The sequence below is a fragment of the Elephantulus edwardii genome, unplaced genomic scaffold (genome assembly GCF_000299155.1).
Source record: "Elephantulus edwardii isolate Elephantulus edwardi_28Jun2011 unplaced genomic scaffold, EleEdw1.0 scaffold00106, whole genome shotgun sequence".
NCBI classification, from domain to species: Eukaryota; Metazoa; Chordata; class Mammalia; order Macroscelidea; family Macroscelididae; genus Elephantulus; species Elephantulus edwardii.
In genome coordinates, this window is record NW_006399856.1 from 11,357,448 (window position 1) to 11,375,228 (window position 17,781).

General features: G+C 39.2%; 1 protein-coding gene across 1 annotated transcript in view; it reads right to left on the reverse strand.

Moving 5' to 3' along the window:
* UNC80 (unc-80 homolog (C. elegans)) overlaps positions 1-17,781 on the reverse strand; it is a 295,977-nt gene that overhangs the window by 127,335 nt on the left and 150,861 nt on the right. Inside the window, exons 24-25 of the mRNA XM_006891958.1 lie at positions 15,743-15,878; positions 10,998-11,131 (exon numbers count right to left, since the gene is read on the reverse strand). Of these exons, the coding sequence (XP_006892020.1) occupies positions 10,998-11,131; positions 15,743-15,878 (270 nt within the window). The remainder of the gene's footprint in view (positions 1-10,997; positions 11,132-15,742; positions 15,879-17,781) is intronic.

Consider the following 17,781-nt stretch of genomic DNA (forward strand, 5'->3'; position numbering starts at 1 on the left):
ATAGAATTGCTCTGTTTCCTACACTGTATTTATTGCTGCATTTCTCAGCATAAACTTATCCCATTTTATTTTTTATAAATAAATATTTTTTTGAACATTAAAAAAAAAATCTTACCTATCTTCAAAGCTAATCTTAAAGTAACCCCTTGCATGAGGATACCTTGGACTGTTCCAGTCTCCTCTTTTTTTTTTTTTTTTTAAATTTTTTTTCTCAAAACAGCGAGAACAAATTCAGTTCAGTTTATGCAATTTAGCACGTCAGTCCCTTGACACTCAGGGCTTTCTAATGATGTAAATTCCCCCTCTCCACTTTCTTTCATTGACATTATGTTTCATACAATCATTCCCATATGTTGTGTTTTATAAAATTAATCACCATTGGACTATGCCCAGCATACCCCATCTTTTCAAGTCCCCACTGGATTTTTCCCATTTCCTTCACCCTCTCTCTCCACTAACCAAATTGTGTGACCATGTGATTTCATCCCTACCCATCCTCACTCCTCTGCTTCCACCTCTTTTCCCTGTAGGATCCCCTGGCCTTCTGCTCTTTTCTCAGCTATTACTTTCTTTTGTTTCAGAAAATTATTTTCAATGTAAATGCTGGGTCTCTGTCACAATACATAAATCCCCTCATCACCCCTTTGCCCTTGCAATGATTATACAACCTTGAGATAATTTTCAGGCCAATCTTAATTCTCAGGAGAGCTGTCTTTTGCTACTGGTTTGTTTATTTTAACTTCAGGAACACTTGCATTAAAAAATTTTTTTTAAATCACCTGATTTGTTACACCCTGCCTGCACTTTTGACACAGCCCCAAGAATAGTCTTCCAGAAAAGCACACAATAAGCTATTTTCCCTCATGAAAAGCAAAGATGGATGGAGATCTTCTTAGGATCTTTTTTCTACATTGTTGTGGATTAATCCATATATTGAATGAGCACAACGTTTTAAATTCTGTGCTGTCTGGTCATCTGGCATTTGCAGTCAATAAATCAATGCGGAAATATTTTAATAGGAGTTCTTTAACAAGCAAAATAGTCTTTTCAAACTATTTCTTTATTGTTCTCAACTTTGGTAGTTAATAGAGATTATTTGATTATCCTGCATTTTTAGGCAATATATCTTGCAAAACTGGCAACTTTCCCTTTTCTAGACATAATTTGTAATCCTTACAAAAAAGATAAATAAAATTGCTAACAGAAAATGTTGCATTGCAGAAAAAAACCCTCGCACAAACATACTAAATTGCACCTAGAAATCAAAGAAAACACTAAGTTGGCAAAAACATATATTTAGCAACTTTATATTTTATTTTATTCATCTAGGTCGTGTAACCCTGGTATGTCCACTTGCTGTACAGAGGTAACTCATGGTTGCTGTGAAGCTGAACACTGTGACTGACACTAATGTGTCAAATGCGAGAATGGTTACCCATGGTGGACAGTGTTTGGTGGAGCTCCCCAATTAAAACAAGCTTGGAAGCAGGAGTGGCATCCACTTCCATAATAGCTTGCCTCCAGAAACCCTATGAACCTGGAGAAAGGACAAAAGTTATGCAGGAGGTGTCCAGGACCTTCGTTCATAGGGTCACCATGAGTCGCCTGTGACTCAACAGCACTTAACAACAACAACACAGCAACACATTTTTATTAGCTTTTTACTGTTTTTGAGTGAAACTTTATAAAGAAATAAAATTTTCCATTCAACCATTCACATATATTATGTTCCATGACACTGATTACAATCCTCAGATTAGAACAATACTCTTTCCACTTCTTTCCTGTGTTTTCCATTTCCATTAGTCTTTCTTTCCTACCTTTAGAGTTTCATCTCTACGTGAATGTGGTTCTTTTGATCTTGGATGGTTAATTGTTCAAAGGAGTGCACTTCTCGCTGGTGTTACAGAGCCTCCAATTGGTGGCATGGGCCCACTCCCCTCCTCTGATCTGCAGAGTGACAAAGCTCCATTTCACATACTTGGGGAATGCTCTTAGTAGAGACTCTTTCTTGGAAGGGCACATTATAGTTAGAAAGTTAGAGGGTTGGCAAAAGAGAGCAAGACCCTCAGTGAGACAGACTGACACAGTTACTATAGCAATGGGCACAAGGATGTCAGAAAAAGTGAGAATGACACAGGACTGGACAGGGTTCAGATGCATCGCTCTTTAGGTCACTATGAGTCATACTCAACTTGGTGGCACCTAATAACAACATTAACACGAACTCATTGCCTAAATTCCCTATTTAATCTTATGGGTTGTTATTGCCAATTTGAGGTCATTAATAAATTCTTAAAGAGCATGATGTGCAAGGCACAACTTTCTTACTAATTAAGCTAAATTACTCTCCAGTTTCAAGATTATTTCAGGAAATATTTTTGGTTTAAGGTTTAAAGATTATCTCTGGGCAATGATGTCAGGGTTCATCCACTCTCTCTGGCTAAAGAAAGCCTGGAGTTCATGAGAATTTGAGATTCCATTCTGCATTTTGCCTTTTTTCCAGCAGTCTTCTATGGGCTCTTTGCTCAAAACGGTCGGTAATAATGACTAAGAATCATCCAATTCTCATCTGATGGTAAAGGAAGCAGTTATTTATGGGCACAATCAGCCAGTCATTCAATATCATCTTCCTACTCAGGAACCTTTCTTCTTCTTCTTGTAGGTGAAGAGACACCTATTATCATGCCCTTGACTTGTCCACAACCTGTGCTATGAAGATTACATAATTTTGCTTGTTGAAAGTGAGGAAGACTTGAAACATGGCAGAAGATCAGAGATTAAAGCCTCCAATATGGATTACATCTCAACATCAAGAAGACAAAACACTCACTTCTATGTCAATAGGCAACAACATGATCGATAGGGAAAGATTGACATTTCCAACAATTTCATCTTACTTGGATCCAAAATCAACATCCTTGATACCGGCAGTCAAGAAATCAAAAGACATATTACACTGGGAAAGTCTGTTGTCAAGAACTTCTCCAAAGTACTAAGAAAAGCAATAAGAGTTTGAAGATACCAGTACCTCTCCAAAGTACTAAAGAACAGCCATATCACGCCAAGGTCTTTTCAGTCACTTACTTTGCATTTGAGACCTGGACAGTGAATTAAGGATGACAGAGAAGAATCAATGCCTTTCAGTTGCAGTGCTTGGAAACAATATCCATGGACTGTCAGAGGAACAAACAGATATGTCTTTGAGAAAGTGCAGCCAGAGGGCTCCTTAGCAAGGATGGCAATACTCTGTCTCACATTTTTGGACATGTTGGTAGGACAGGGCTTGGAAAGGTGGCAGGTTAATTAAAGAGAAAGACTCTCAATGACTGTGGATTGCCACAGTGACTGCAGAAATGGACTCAAGTGTGTCAGAGATGAAGAGGACGGCACGTAAGAGGTCAGGGTTCAGAGCTAGTGTTCACAGCAACAGCATGAGTCACACTCAACTAGAGGGCACCAACCAACAACAACGGCAGCTACTAATAAGATAGTAAGACTCCAGGAAATATGCAAAGAACTAGGAAGCAGAATAGAAATACACTAAAAGGTAGAGCAGAAATATTACTAAAACAGAATTCTTAAAAGGTAAAATAGAAGCGCTAAATACTTAATTTTTTTAAATTTTATTTTATTATTCTTTGTGTGTAACGTTACATCAGGTCTGACTGGCACAGGAGGAGGTTGCTCCTCCTTCTTCAGCAGAGCATCTCGTGGATCCAAATCATGTCAATACTGATGGATCTTAGCTGAAAGCAGAGAATACCAGAAGAATGTCTATCTGTGTTTCATTGATTATGCAAAGGCATTTGACTGTGTGGATCATAACAAACTGTGGCTGACTCTGAGAAGAATGGGAATCCCAGAACATTTAATCGTGCTAATGTGAAACCTATACTTGGACCAAGAGGCAGTCGTCAGAACAGAGCAGGGCAACAATGCATGGTTCAAAATTGGGAAGGGTGTACGCCAGGGATGTGTCCTATCTCCATACCTTTTCAACCTGTATGCAGAGCAGATTATCCGAGAGGCTGGGCTCTATGAGTAGAAGCGTGGCGTTAGGATTGGTGGACGATCTAGCAACAATCTGCATTATGCAGATGACACAACCCTGCTCGCTGAAACTGAGGAGGACCTCATGCACTTACTGCAGAGGGTCAAGGACTGCAGCCTTCAATATGGACTGAGGCTCAATGTCAAGAAGACAAAAATTCTCACCACTGGACCAATCGGTAGCATCAGGATGGATGGCGAAGAGATTGAGATTGTTCACAGCTTCAGTTTGCTTGGCTCCACGGTCAACACTCTTGGCACCAGCAGCCAGGAAATCAGGAGATGAATTGCATTGGGAAAGTCAGCTGTGAGGGACCTCTCAAGAGTACTGAAGTGCAATGATGTCAGGCTGGAGACTAACATGCGCCTGATCCAGGCTATAGTCTTTGCAATTAGAGAATTGATGCCTTTGAGTCGTGGTGCTGGAAAAGAATGTTGAATATACCATGGACTGCTAGGAGAATAAACAGGTTTGTCCTGGAGAGGGCAAAGCCACAATGTTCCCTGGAGTCAAGGATTCTGAAGCTTCATCTGACATATTTTGGACATATTTTGCAAGGAGGGACTGGTCCTTGGAGAGGGACATCACGTTTGGGAGAGTGGAGGGACAGCACAGGAGAGGAAGACCCTTGATGAGATGGATCGTTTCTGTGAGTGGAGTGGTGGGAATGAATGTGTTTGAGACAGCGAGGTTGGCACAGGATAGAATGGCATTTAGGGCTCTTGTAGATAGGGTTGCTATGAATCGCAAATGACTCGATGGCACATAACAACAACAACCATTAGATTGAATCTGACTGGTAAAGGAGGAGATTGTCCCTCTTTCTCCAGCAGAGCATCTGGTAGATTAGATCTTCTGTCATTCTTGCTCATTGTCCAGTTCTCAGATGCATAGCAAGTGACTGAAGAGACCATGACCTGAATCAGGCACACCTTAGCCCAATAAATTGACATCACTGCACCTCAATAATTTGGAAGGGTTCCTGACTTGAGGCTTTCCCAGTACAACATGTCTCCTGATCTGCTGACTGTTGATATCAAGTGTATTGATTGTGGATCCAAGTAAGATGAAGTAATTGACAGTTTCAATCTTTTCTCCAACTGTTATGATATTGCCTATTAGTTCACTGGTGAGAACTTTTCATTTTCTTGTTGTTGAGATGAACTTCATATTTAAAGCTGTAGTGTTTGATCTTCTGCACAAAGTAGTTCAAGTCCTCTTCACTTTCAGCAAGCAAGGTTGTGCGCTAAGAAGGTTAATTCAGAAAGGAGATCAGGAGATGGATTTCACTGGGTAACTGTAAAGTCAAGGACCTCTCCAAATTACTGAGGCGCATTGATGTTAGTTTGAGGAATAAAGTTTGCTTGATTCAGGCTATAGGTTAGTAGTGAGCCTTCCTTCAATCCTGATGCCATATTCCTATTCATAGAGTCCTGTTTCTTGAATAATTTTCTTAGCAAATAAATTGAATAGGTATGGAGAAAGGATACAACCCTGATGCACACCTTTATTAATTTTAAACCATGTGGTATGTTACCTTGCTCTGTTAGTGCAATAGCCTCTTGATCTAGGCAGAGGTTTTGCATATGCACAACCAAGTGTTTTGGGATTTCCATTCTTCTCAATATTAGCCATAATTTATTACCATCCACACAGTCAAATGCCTTCGCATAGTCAATAAAGACACAGACATTTTTCTGGTATTCTTTGCTTTCAGCCAGGATTCATTTGACATCAGCAATGATACCCTTAGTGTCAAAGCCTTTTCTAAATCCAGCTTGAATGTCAGGCAGATTTCTGTCTATGTACTATCCTATATTTTAATGATCTTGAGCAATATTTTGCGTACACGTGATATTAATGACATTGTTCAATAGTTTTCACATTCTGCTGAATAACTTTCTTGTGAATGGGAACAAATATGGATCTCTTCCTGTTGGTCAGCCAAGCAGATGTCCTCTCAATTTCCTGGCATAGACTGGTGAGCACGTTCATGGCTGCATGTAACATTTGAAATGTGTCAGTTGGTATCACATCAATTCCTGGGGCCTTATTTTAACCAGTGTCTTCAGTGAAGGTTGAATTTCTTCCTTAATTACCATCAACTCTTGATCACATAGTACTTCCTTGAAGTATTTCAGTGTTGGCCAATCTTCTTTGGTAATTTGGTATATCCTTTTGATACTTCCTGGATCATTCAAGATTTTGCTATAGTATCTCTAAGTATTGCAACTTGAGGCTTGAATTTGTAGGTCTCTGCACATTCCATTGAAATATTTTGCTTTGTCTTCTTGAACTGCCCTTTGAAATCTTCTATTTAGCTATTCTACATTAGCATTTCTGCCCTCTGTTTTGGCTTCTCAGCACGATAGTATAATGTTCAGGGTCTATTTTAAAAGCACTGTATAAGGGCAGTTAACTGGATGTCTCATGAACCTAAGGAAGCAGATTCCATGAGCTGTTTGGTTGTACATAAACAGCCTCAGTAGCTGTTATATTGGTTGTTGTTGCTGTCCTTGTTATAGTAAATACATCCACCAGACAATGTTTGCTAATCCTATTTTTTACAGATGCACCCTTTTTTGGTCGAAATGACAATAATCGACTACGTGACTCTATCTTTAATTAATATAATTTTCCTATTTCTGTTGGAAAAATTACACTTGGGTGGGTTTGCACAGTCAATTGTTGTTGTTGTTTATTGCCTTCGAGTCGAGCATGACTCATTGCGACCCTATGAACAAAAGGCTTGAAGCCTTTCTATAACTATTGACATTTATCAAATTTCATAGAGTTTCGGGAGGCATGTTGTTTAGGAAGTGGATGCCACTCCTGCTTCCAAACCTGTCATAGTATGTTATTGTTGTTATGTACCATTGAGTCACCTGTGATGCATAGCAGCCCTATGTATAGCAGCTCTGAATCCTTCCCTGTCCTGAGCCAGTGTCACTAATTCTGACACACCAACTCCTATTGCTGCAGTTACTGTATCAATCCATCTCATCTGGGGTCTTACTCTCCTATGCTGTCCGTTTACCCTTCCAAGCATGATGTTCTTCTCCAAGGACTGATCCCTTCTGGCCACATGCTCAAAGTATGTGAGAAGGAGTTTCAAAATCCTTGCCTCCAGGGAACATCTTGATTTCACCCTCTCCAGGACTGACCTGTTTGTTTTCCTGGCCGTCCATCATCCTTCTCGTGTGTTGCAACTCAAAGGCATCTCTTCTTTGTCTATTGTCTTTAGTCATTGTCCAGCTCTCTGACACATAGGAAGTAATTTCAAAGACCATGGTCTGTATCAGGTGCACCTTAGTCTCCAGACTGATATCATTGTTCTTCACTATTCTAGAGAGGTCCCTGACAATAGACTTTTCCAAAGCAATTTCTCTTTTGATTTTCTTACTGCTAATGTCAGGAGTGTTGCTGAAGTTGTTAACAATCTCAATCTCTTCTCCATCTATCATGAAGTTGCCCATCGGTTCAGTGGTGAGAATCTTTGTCTTCTTGATGTTGAGCTTCAATACTTATTGAAGACTACAGTCCTTGACCTTCTGCAGCAAATGCCTCAGATCCTCCTCAGTTTCAGCAAGCAAAGTTGTGTCATTTGCATAATGCAGATTGTTGATGAGTCTTCCTTCAATCCTGATGCCATTTTCCTCCTCACTAAGTCCAGCCCCCCAGATGATCTGTTCTGCATCTAGACTGAAAAGGTATGGAGACAGGATATATCTTTGGTGTATAACTTTCCTGATCCTGAATGATGCAATGTTTTCCTATTCTGTTCTGACTTCTGCTTCCTGGTCCAAGTATAGCTTTTGCTTGAGCATAATTAAGTGTTCTGGGATTCCCATTCATCTCAAGATTAGTCACAATTTGTTGTGATCCACACAGTCAAATGCCTTTGCATAGTCAAGGAAACACAGACAGACATTCCTTTGGTAGTTTCTGCTCTCAGTAAAGGTTTATCTAACACTGGATATAATGTCCCTAATACCATGGCCTCTTCTCAACCCAGCCTGCACATCTGGCAGTTCTCTCCTGATATACTGTTGCAGTTGGTTTTGGATAATCTTCAGTAGGATCTTGCTTGTGTGTAATATTATTGATATTGTTTGATAATTTCCACATACTGTCAGGTCTCCTTTTTCTTAGAATGGGAATAAATAAAGATTTCTTCCAGTCAATGGCCAGTCTGTAAACTGGTGAGTATGTACAGGGCAGCATCTGTTTGCTGAAATGTGTCAATTGGTATTCCATCATTTCCTGGGGCCTTGCTTTTTCCCAACTCCTTCAAAGCAGCTTGAACTTCCTCCTTCATCCCATTGCCTCTTAATTATACACTCTGTTTCATAAAATTCTTCTGTGTCAACCAATTCTTTTCAGTACAGTGACTGTATACTCTTTCCATGTCTTTTAATGCTTCCTGGATCATTCAATATATTGCCCACGGCTTCCTCAAATATTGCAACAACAGGGTTGAATTTGTTCTTTAGTTCCTTTAGCTTAAGAAATGCTAAGTGTATTCTGCCCTTTTGACTTTTTGATTCCTGTTCCTTGCACATTTCATTATAATACTTTGCTTTGTCTTCTTGAGTTGTCCTTTGAAATCTTCTATTCAGTTCATTAACTTCTTGATTTCCCCCTTTGTTCTGGCTTCTTGGCAATGTAGCACAATATTCAGAGTCCCTTCTGACATTCATCTTGGTCTTTTCTCTCACCTCTATCTTTGTGATGACTTTCTGCATTCTTCATGAATGATATTATTGATATCCTCCCACAGCTCATCTGGTCTTTGCTCATTAGTTCTCAAGGCTTCAACCTGTTTCCGAGATGATCTTCAAATTCTGATGGAATAGACTTGAAGTCAAGCTTTGGGTCTTATGGATTTGATTTGATACTTTTAGCTTCATTTTGAACATGCATATGAGTGTTGATGGTCTGTTCCACAATCAGCACCTGGTTTAGTTTCACAGCTAATACTGAGCTTCTCCAACAATTTCTTCCACAGATGTCAATCTGATTTCTGTGTAGACCATCTGGTGAAGTCTATGTTTATAGTAGCTGTTTATGTTTCTTATAAGAGGTGTTTGCAATGAACAGCTCATTGATTGTACAGAATTCTATCATTCTCTCTCCAGCCTCATTTCTGTAACCAAGTCCATGCTTTCCAACTACTAATCCTTCTTCCCTGTTCCAAACTTTTGCATTCCAGTTACCCATTATTATCAAAGGGTTCTGGTTACATGTTCAGTCGATGTCTGAATGCAAAAGTACTGCTATAAAATATGAATGATATGGGTGGGTGGCAAGGTGGAACACAAAAAGAGTGGATAGATAATGAACAGTCACTGGAACAGGTGAGGGGAAGGACCATCTGAAAGGAATAAATGACTAGGCATTATAGGTATGACAATTAATCTGGAACAAGAGGTGCATTACAAAGGAACCTGGGTTAGAGGGGGAAAATATAAACATATCATATTAAAACATATTAAGATGGGAACCCAAAGAAAATATAAATAATCTACAGTGCTCTTTTTAGGATGCTGTAACAACAACAACAAAAAAAAAATAAGAGGTTCTTCTGTGCTTTTTTGAAGACAAGTGTAATTGGAAAGTTGGCAGAGATAACAAGTATATTTAGAATGTTGATAGAGACAGCATAGATCAGATATTGTATCACATTTTAAAATACAAATATAAATCAGAGTAGTGACTTTCGTTTGCTTTTCACAGAGATTTCTTAATATACCAGTGGATGTGACAGTACAGGAAACTAAAGGTCTAACTTTATAGTCACGTCAGGAGAGTAGATGTTTTTCAATGTTCAATTTTTATAGTTTCACAGTCTAAATGTGAACATGTTGATCTTGAAGTACAGCTACTTTCCATAAATATATGTAAATTAAAAATATATATTTTGTGTTTTAAAGTATAAGAAACTAAGTGTTCCTAGTCTGAGATACCAGAGCATTTATTTTCCTCGTCCTCCTCAAGATGGGGATATGATCCTGCATGTGTTTAAACTGACTAAAAATCAGGACAACCCGTAGATGGTAAACTTTGCTTAAATGGAAGCACTAGACATGTTAAAGTTCTTATTTTGACAGTAGTATAAGGCTTGTTTTAAATAAAAGCAAAACAACTGATTTTGTTTCTCACTTCTGACTGAAAGCTATTGTGATGACAGACTCACTGGTAAGTTAGTGCCCTGTTAGAAAACTAAAGGCCAAAGAAAATCAACTCTAAAACTTTCCTTCTTTGTCTGTGTAGATACCTGGCTTTTGTATAGGATTTATATCCTTGGTTAAACCTATCTGGTTCTGGTACATGTGTTTATGTGTAAAGGTATGCATCTTTGTGTGGCCTCTACATATATATGTATGTATGTATGTATATATGTGTGTGTGTGTATATATATATATATATACACACACACACACACACACACATAATCCTCAAAAATGCTCAAAGAATAGAAATATGTTTAGGGTTTAAACAAGAATTTTTCACTCATAACTGAAATGAGAAATAATATTAGAATAGGCATTTCCACATGGATTTAGAAGCAGATATAAAAAATAAATGCATAAAATTCATCAGTGAATTAAACTGATCATAAAACTGTTCATAAAACAGTTCACTATTCTACAGAGCAAACAAACCTATAGATTCCTCGTTACACTTAGTAGACCAATGGCAGTGATCAATTCTTTTACCCAATAGTGTTATATTTACTTATTTCTATGCCAAAATTAGAGTGATTATTTTTCAAACAGGAAAAGAGAATTTCTTTTTATATATGAAATGTCCTTGATGGAGTATTTATATTATCCACTTGGTAGTTGCACATTTGAGGAAAGTGTATAACTACTAAAATCTAGCCATATGTCTGTCTGGTCATTGCAAGTAACCTGATGCTTAACGTGCATGCTTGACTTACCACCAGTGGCTCAGTGCGAGGTCTGGGCAGACACGAGAAGGTCTCTCGCAGGAAGGTGGTAATCTCCAGGAGAAGCTGGCAGGCTGCCATCTTCAAGGCAAAGGGGCAGCCACATTTGGAGGGGTTCACAGTACCTATGGCATGAAAGAGTTCTTCCATAAGAAGAGAGACCAATGAAAATAGAGAATGGCAAGGTTTAATGGACAGAGCTACACATATGTAAAATCAAATTGCATGTAAGCACATTGCCTGAACAATATCCAAGATACCACTATAGCCTTTAGCCTAATCTAGCCCCTATCCTATATCTCTCTCTTCCTTAATTTTGCAATTCCCTACCTGACACATTTGTACTAAATTGTAAGTCGAACAGAAGAACTAAATAAATCTCCTTCAAGCATCACTAAGTCACAAAATTCAATTCCACCATGGTTCAGATTTGTTTTGGGTCACTATAGGTCAGTCGACTCACTGGCACCTTAGCAATAACCACACACCAGAAAATGTTCTCAAGAAATAAAAATATGGATATCAGACTTGCAAGAACATGTTCAAAATGCTATTCAATCAGATGCAACTATTTCTGTGGTAGTGAATTAAATTTGGAGCCATAAATATCCCATCAGCTCATTTTTATGAGAGAGTTCTCCTGATGTTATGAGAGCACAACTGCACCCATAGTCCATCTGTGTGTCTTCCCTAATTACCTAGAGTTTTGATCTGTTACATGATGACAGAGATGTGCTAGAAGTATACCAATATTATCCTTTGCCATAAAGAATACTGATCTTTGAATGAGTAAAACATTTCATCCAGCACAGGCCTCTATGTTTTACTGTAAAAGCAGTTAATGGCCAAAGCAACACAGAAGCAACGTTTTTTAAAATTCAAAATTTGTTTTTGGATGTGCGTCATCACAAATCACAAAGAAATGTACTGAGTAGAAGACCAAAGCCATGGAGTTTTCTGCCTCTCACAGAAAGAAGACACTAGTTAGTTATTTTGCTTGAATGAAGTAATTCAGCAATCACAATACCAGTAAATATCAACATTGCTAAAAAAGTCTCAAAAATATTTTCTGTGTATTAAGCTTTCTTAACAAAACAGAACATAGATGCTATAATGCCTAATAGATTCAAGGATCCCCGCTGGTATAGTGTGCTATGTTCTAGGCAGTGAACTAAAAGGTTGGCAGTTTGAATCTACCAGCCACTCCATAGGAGAAAGAAGAGGGAGTCTTCTGACTTAGAGTTACTGCCTTCGAGACCCATTGGATGGTTGCCATGACCATGCATAGGAACTGACTTGATAGCAGCAAGTTTGGTTTTGGGTTTGCTGATAGTAATGATAATATTAAATACTTTCTACACTCTGTTGGATCACCTTTTTTTTTGAATGTTGCTGTTGTGTATCATAGAGTTTGAACCGACCCATAGCTGACCCTCCAGTGGGTTTTCAGAGGCAGCATCTTGCCACTAGGCCACTGGAGCTTGGCACAAATATGGAGGATTGCCATGAGTCAAAGTTGACTTATAGTAATGAGGTTTTATGTATATTGAAAGTAGGTGGTAATGATGTCTGGATTATCATTCCTTCATTCATACGACAATATTCTTGCCAGAGGTGCTATTTAGCAGCAGATGTTGTCTCTCATTAAGATGGAAGAAATAAGCTCCCATAGAATTTCTGGACCAATACTTGTTTGAGCTGCAATTAGCTTTGAAATGCAAGATAAGCTACATACTGATTGAAAGTGGAACTAAATCAAACTCAAATCTTCAATTCAGTAGAGGCTACATAATTATAGAAATTGCTTGGATATGAAACACTTAAAAATAAGTGAACATTAGATAATCAGTAAAACTCTGGGTCTGTCCTTTTACCCCTAGTCTATCATACCAATCCTTCCTGTTGATCCTACAGACCTTGAGCTAATCTCCGTCTTGGCCTTCATAATCATACCTGAAATATCCATTACAATGAACAGGAATGCTACATGTTGTTTTGATGTGCTATCAAGTCTACTATGACTCACAGTGATCCCATGAACAATGGATCTGAGCCCTATTCTATCCAGAGCTAATCTTACTGTCTCAGACACACCTGACCCAGTGCCACAGTCACTGTGTCAATTCAGCTCAATAAGGGTCTTTTTCTTCTGGGGTGATTCGCTGCTCTTCCAAGAATGGTATCCTTCTCCAAAGACTGGTCCATCCTGGTCACACACCCAAAGTATATAAGACAGAGTTTCAAAATCCTTGTCTCCAAGCAGTAACCTGGTTTTGCCCTCTCCAGGGCACACATATTGGTTCTCTTGGCAGTCCATGGTAGGTTCAATACTCTTCTCTAGCACCACAACTCAAAGGCATCAAGTCTTCCATCATCCTTATTTACTGCCTAGCTCTCAGATGTATAACAAGCAATTAAGAAGACCATGACCTGGATCAGGTGCACCTACATCTCTGGAATGACACTGTCTCTCTTCAGCACTCAGGAGAGATCCTTGGCAGTAGATTTTCCCTAATGCAAATCACCATTTGATTTTCTGACCTCTGGTGTCAAGGGTATTGACTGTAAATTTAAATGAGATAAAATCATTAACAACCTCAATCATTTCCCCCCTCTATCATTGTACTGCCTATTGGACTGGTGGTTAGTATTGCTGTTTTCTTGATGTTAAGAAGCAATCCATATTGAAGGCTGCGGTCTTTGGCCTTCTATAGCAGATGCTCAAGTCCTCCTTAGCTTCAGTGAGCAACGTGTCATTTGCATAACACAGGTTGTTGAGGAACTTTCCTCCAATCCTGAGGTCACATTCTTCTTCATAAAATCCAGACCCTTGAATGATCCTCTCGATGTACAGATAAAAAAAGAATTGAAAAGGTACAGAGAAAGGATACATCCTTGGCCCACTCCTTTCCTGATTTTCAACCATACAGCATTCCCTTGCTCTGTTTGGACAATAGCTTTCTGGTTCAAATACAGATTTCACATGAGCACAGTGAAGTGTTCTGGGATTCCCATTCTCAATGTTAGCCATAATTTGTTGTGATCCACACAGTCAAATGTCCTTACATAGCTGATAAAACACAACCTTCTGGTACTCTCTATCAGCTATGATCCATCTAACATCAGCAATGAGAACCCTAGTGCCACAGCTTCTTCTAAATGCAGTTTGTATTTCTGGAAGTTCTCTGTCAATGTACTGTTCTAGTAGGGCTTGTGTTTTGTTTTTTTTTAAATATAATATTCTGCAAGATTTTCTTGCATGTGATATTGTTTGATAATTTTCACATTCTGTAGGATCAAATTTTGACAAACCAAATACAACATACTAGTAATTGCTCTGGTGAACTAGTAGCAAGAAGCTGCGCTGAAACCCTGAAGGCACAAGGTTTGAATCCATCAGCTTCTCTGTGGAAGAAGGATGGGAAATCTCCTCCTGTATTATTAACTGCCTCTGAAAATCCACTGGAGGGTTTTCAGCTATGAGTCAGTTCTGACTGTAACAACAGCAACAACAATTGATACTTAGGTGGTGTCATGGAGCTTTAGGTTATTTTCAACCTATGAGTACATTCATTTAATGTTGCACTGACTCCTCTCCATCCTAAGAGACTACGGGTGTCTTAGGGTAGTGTGGTTTGGGAATGTGTTTTAGAAGAACAGGGCTGGACTACCGGGAACTTGAAGAAACTTTATGAACTCGAGGAAATCTTACAGATTTAAGGAAAACTAAAACTGATGTGATGATTTGGTATTTTACCAACAGCTCAGTCGAGAAGCTTTGTTTCTTAAGAGCTTAGAAGGGGTACAATGATGAAGAGAAGATACAAATTCTCTGTGTGAAAGTGCAAGGAAGGACAGCATGTTTTCTTTCGCCATATTTTATATTTCGTGAAGGACCCATGAGGCTGGGCATCACACACATAAAGCTTATTCTAAAAATTGTCAGGAGCTTGAGTGTCAAACCAACAGGCAGGTAAAGAGGAAGAGAACACATCTATCCTTATTCTGTGAAGTTGCTGTTTACATAATCATCCCTGAAACTGTACGATCTAAAAGGCAGTGGTACACATACGAACACGCTGGTACAGAACAGAACACACATATACACAAAATGGTGTCGGACAGGAATGTAACAGAAATGTCTTTGTTTCTACTCCTCTATGATGGGCCTGAATTCTAATTTTAATAAATGCATACACTAAAGCAGACATTCTCAGTTATAATACCTCTTGACCTTATAATAGCTCCCTTTCATGTTGAATAATTCAATACGTTGATGAATAGTTCAAATATTTTTTATATATTTTGAAAGCATTTGATGTTCAATTCTATATGGTTTGGTTTTCATTTTCAAGAGCAGTAACTAAACACAAAACGAATGCAATTCTTGAGACAGTAACCTTTTACAGCCATTGTCTCTTGGATAGAGACGCTGCTAGAGAGGCCTAATGAGAGTCTTTGTACAATAGCAGGAATCAGAGATTAATTGGAAACAAGTATTGCATATTGTCTGCAGCTCTTTGCACCTGCCTATTTCCTCCTACATGTGTTCCTTGAACTCTCTCTTAGTGGTTTTATGCACATACTTTCCATCCATGCAGAGGGAAAAGGAGAAAAGGCACAGTGGGAGACATGGAAAGGTGGTCAGATATGAAAGAGGAAAAAGAAAGATTAAGTGTTCCTAAAGCAGAGGTTCTTACAAGCAGGGGTTCTTGTAGTAAAGGGAGTCTCCTTACTGTCATCTAAAAAGTCTTCCTCCTCATCCTCCTTTCTCAGCCTCCGCTTGGTCTCCTCATCATAAATGAGACCCAGCAGGTTAGCTGGGCTCTCACTTTCCCCATGGCACAGCTCATTCAGTCGGATGCCAATTGCCTGTCAAGGGGAGAAAAAGGAGAAAACCGCACAGAGCACGTCAGGTTCTGAAATAGGCTCTCACACTACACAAAAAGTAATCAACAAATTAATATAATTTATTTCCACTACAAGCCTCTTTTGCATGTGACAGTACTGTGCTCACCACACTTTCAAATATGGAAACTCAGAGATGGAAGGCATTGTGCTATTTCCAAGATCTCCCAGTTGAAAGACTTTGGTAAACCAAAATGCATTGTGGGAGAAGATGGGACAATCTCCTTCTGGGTGGTTTACTGCCTCTGAAAACTTACTGGAGGGTCAGTTATGCATCAGTTCTGACTCACTGATACACAGAAACGACCACATATACACTACAGGGATCTTTGGTGGGCCAGTGGTAAGGAGTTACATGGCAAATCCAAAGGCACACAGTTTGACCTACTAGCCAGCTGTTCCAGAGGAAAAAGATGGGCAATCCCCTTCTTTGTGATTTACAGCCTCTGAGAAGCCTCTGCAGGGTCAGCCATGATCTGGTTCTGACTCAACAGCACATAATAACATCATATACACTACATGCTGAAGTAGACGAGCTTATGAGGTGACTCGGGAGAAGGACGGCCTGAACAATGACCCTGAGACCTGACAGCCTTCATTGCTTGTTTTTTGTTTTTTTTTTTCCAAAAGGGTGTAAATGTGGCTTATTTCCCTCCCCTTCTCCCTTTATCATCCTCTTGAAATATTTAACAAATTATTTAATAATAATGAAATAAAATGTGAACTTAGCATCTGAATATATCGAAAACTCTTTAAATAAAAACACAAAGGCATGTGAATGTCGTAGTTATGTAGAAATAAAAGGGATCTCCTTAAAAAACTCTGTAATTAGGTGAAGAGTTAAAGATCAGGAGGGAAAACATTACCACCATATGAGAATAGATAGCCAAGTGAAGCCCCTCACACAGGAGCTAATTCTGTCTCCTAGTCACCTCCTGGAATGCAGGAGAATTGGCCCCAAGGTTATGGAGGTGGCAGTTTCCAAGGAAGCAGGTTGATACAGCTTTCTCAGGTACAGCAGCTGGTGGATTCCAACCTGTCCACCTTTCTGTCAGCAGCTGAGACTTTCATTCCAGTGACACTGTTGTTGTTAAGTGCTGTTGAGTCGTAGATGACTCATAGCGACCCTATGAATGAAAGACCTGAACACTTGCATAACTATTATCGTTTCTCCAAGTTCATAGAGTTTCCAGAGGCAAACTATTTCAGAAGTAGATGCCACTCCTGCTTCCAAGCTTGTTTTATTTGGGGAGCTCCACCAAACATTGTCTGCCATTATCACATTTGACTAGGGCTTCACAATATGTAGCAGTGTCTTAAAGTTTTAGCCAGTAACCTCAGAGGTTAAACTAACAAAACGCAAACCACCACCAACCACCAGCACCATCATAACAAGAACAAGAAAACCTTTGTTGTCATGCTATTACTTTGGAGAAACTTTCTAACCAAGGAGATGTAGAAGTCTGGAATTTGAAGCCAGCAAACTAAATAAAAAAACTGAACTCACTACCACCCTGTCAATTCTATTCCATCTGGTTTCCAGTGCTGCAAATCTGTAAGGGAGATAATCGTTCCTTTTCTCTCAGTGTGCCTGGGAAACTGTCCAACCTTCAGTTGAGCTGCACAACATGTCACACTAACTATGCTACCTGGGCTTCTGAGCAAACAAAGTTGTTGTTAGGTGCCAATGAGTAGGCTACAACTCATGGTGACTCTTATGAACAGCAGATCAGGCCCTTGCTCTATCCTGCACTATTCTCAAGATCTCTGCCATGCTCAAGGTCAATTCTGAAGTCACTGCAAATGAAATTGTTGTGATTGTGTACCATCAAGTCTGAACCATTCTATAGCTGAACCTCCAGCAGTT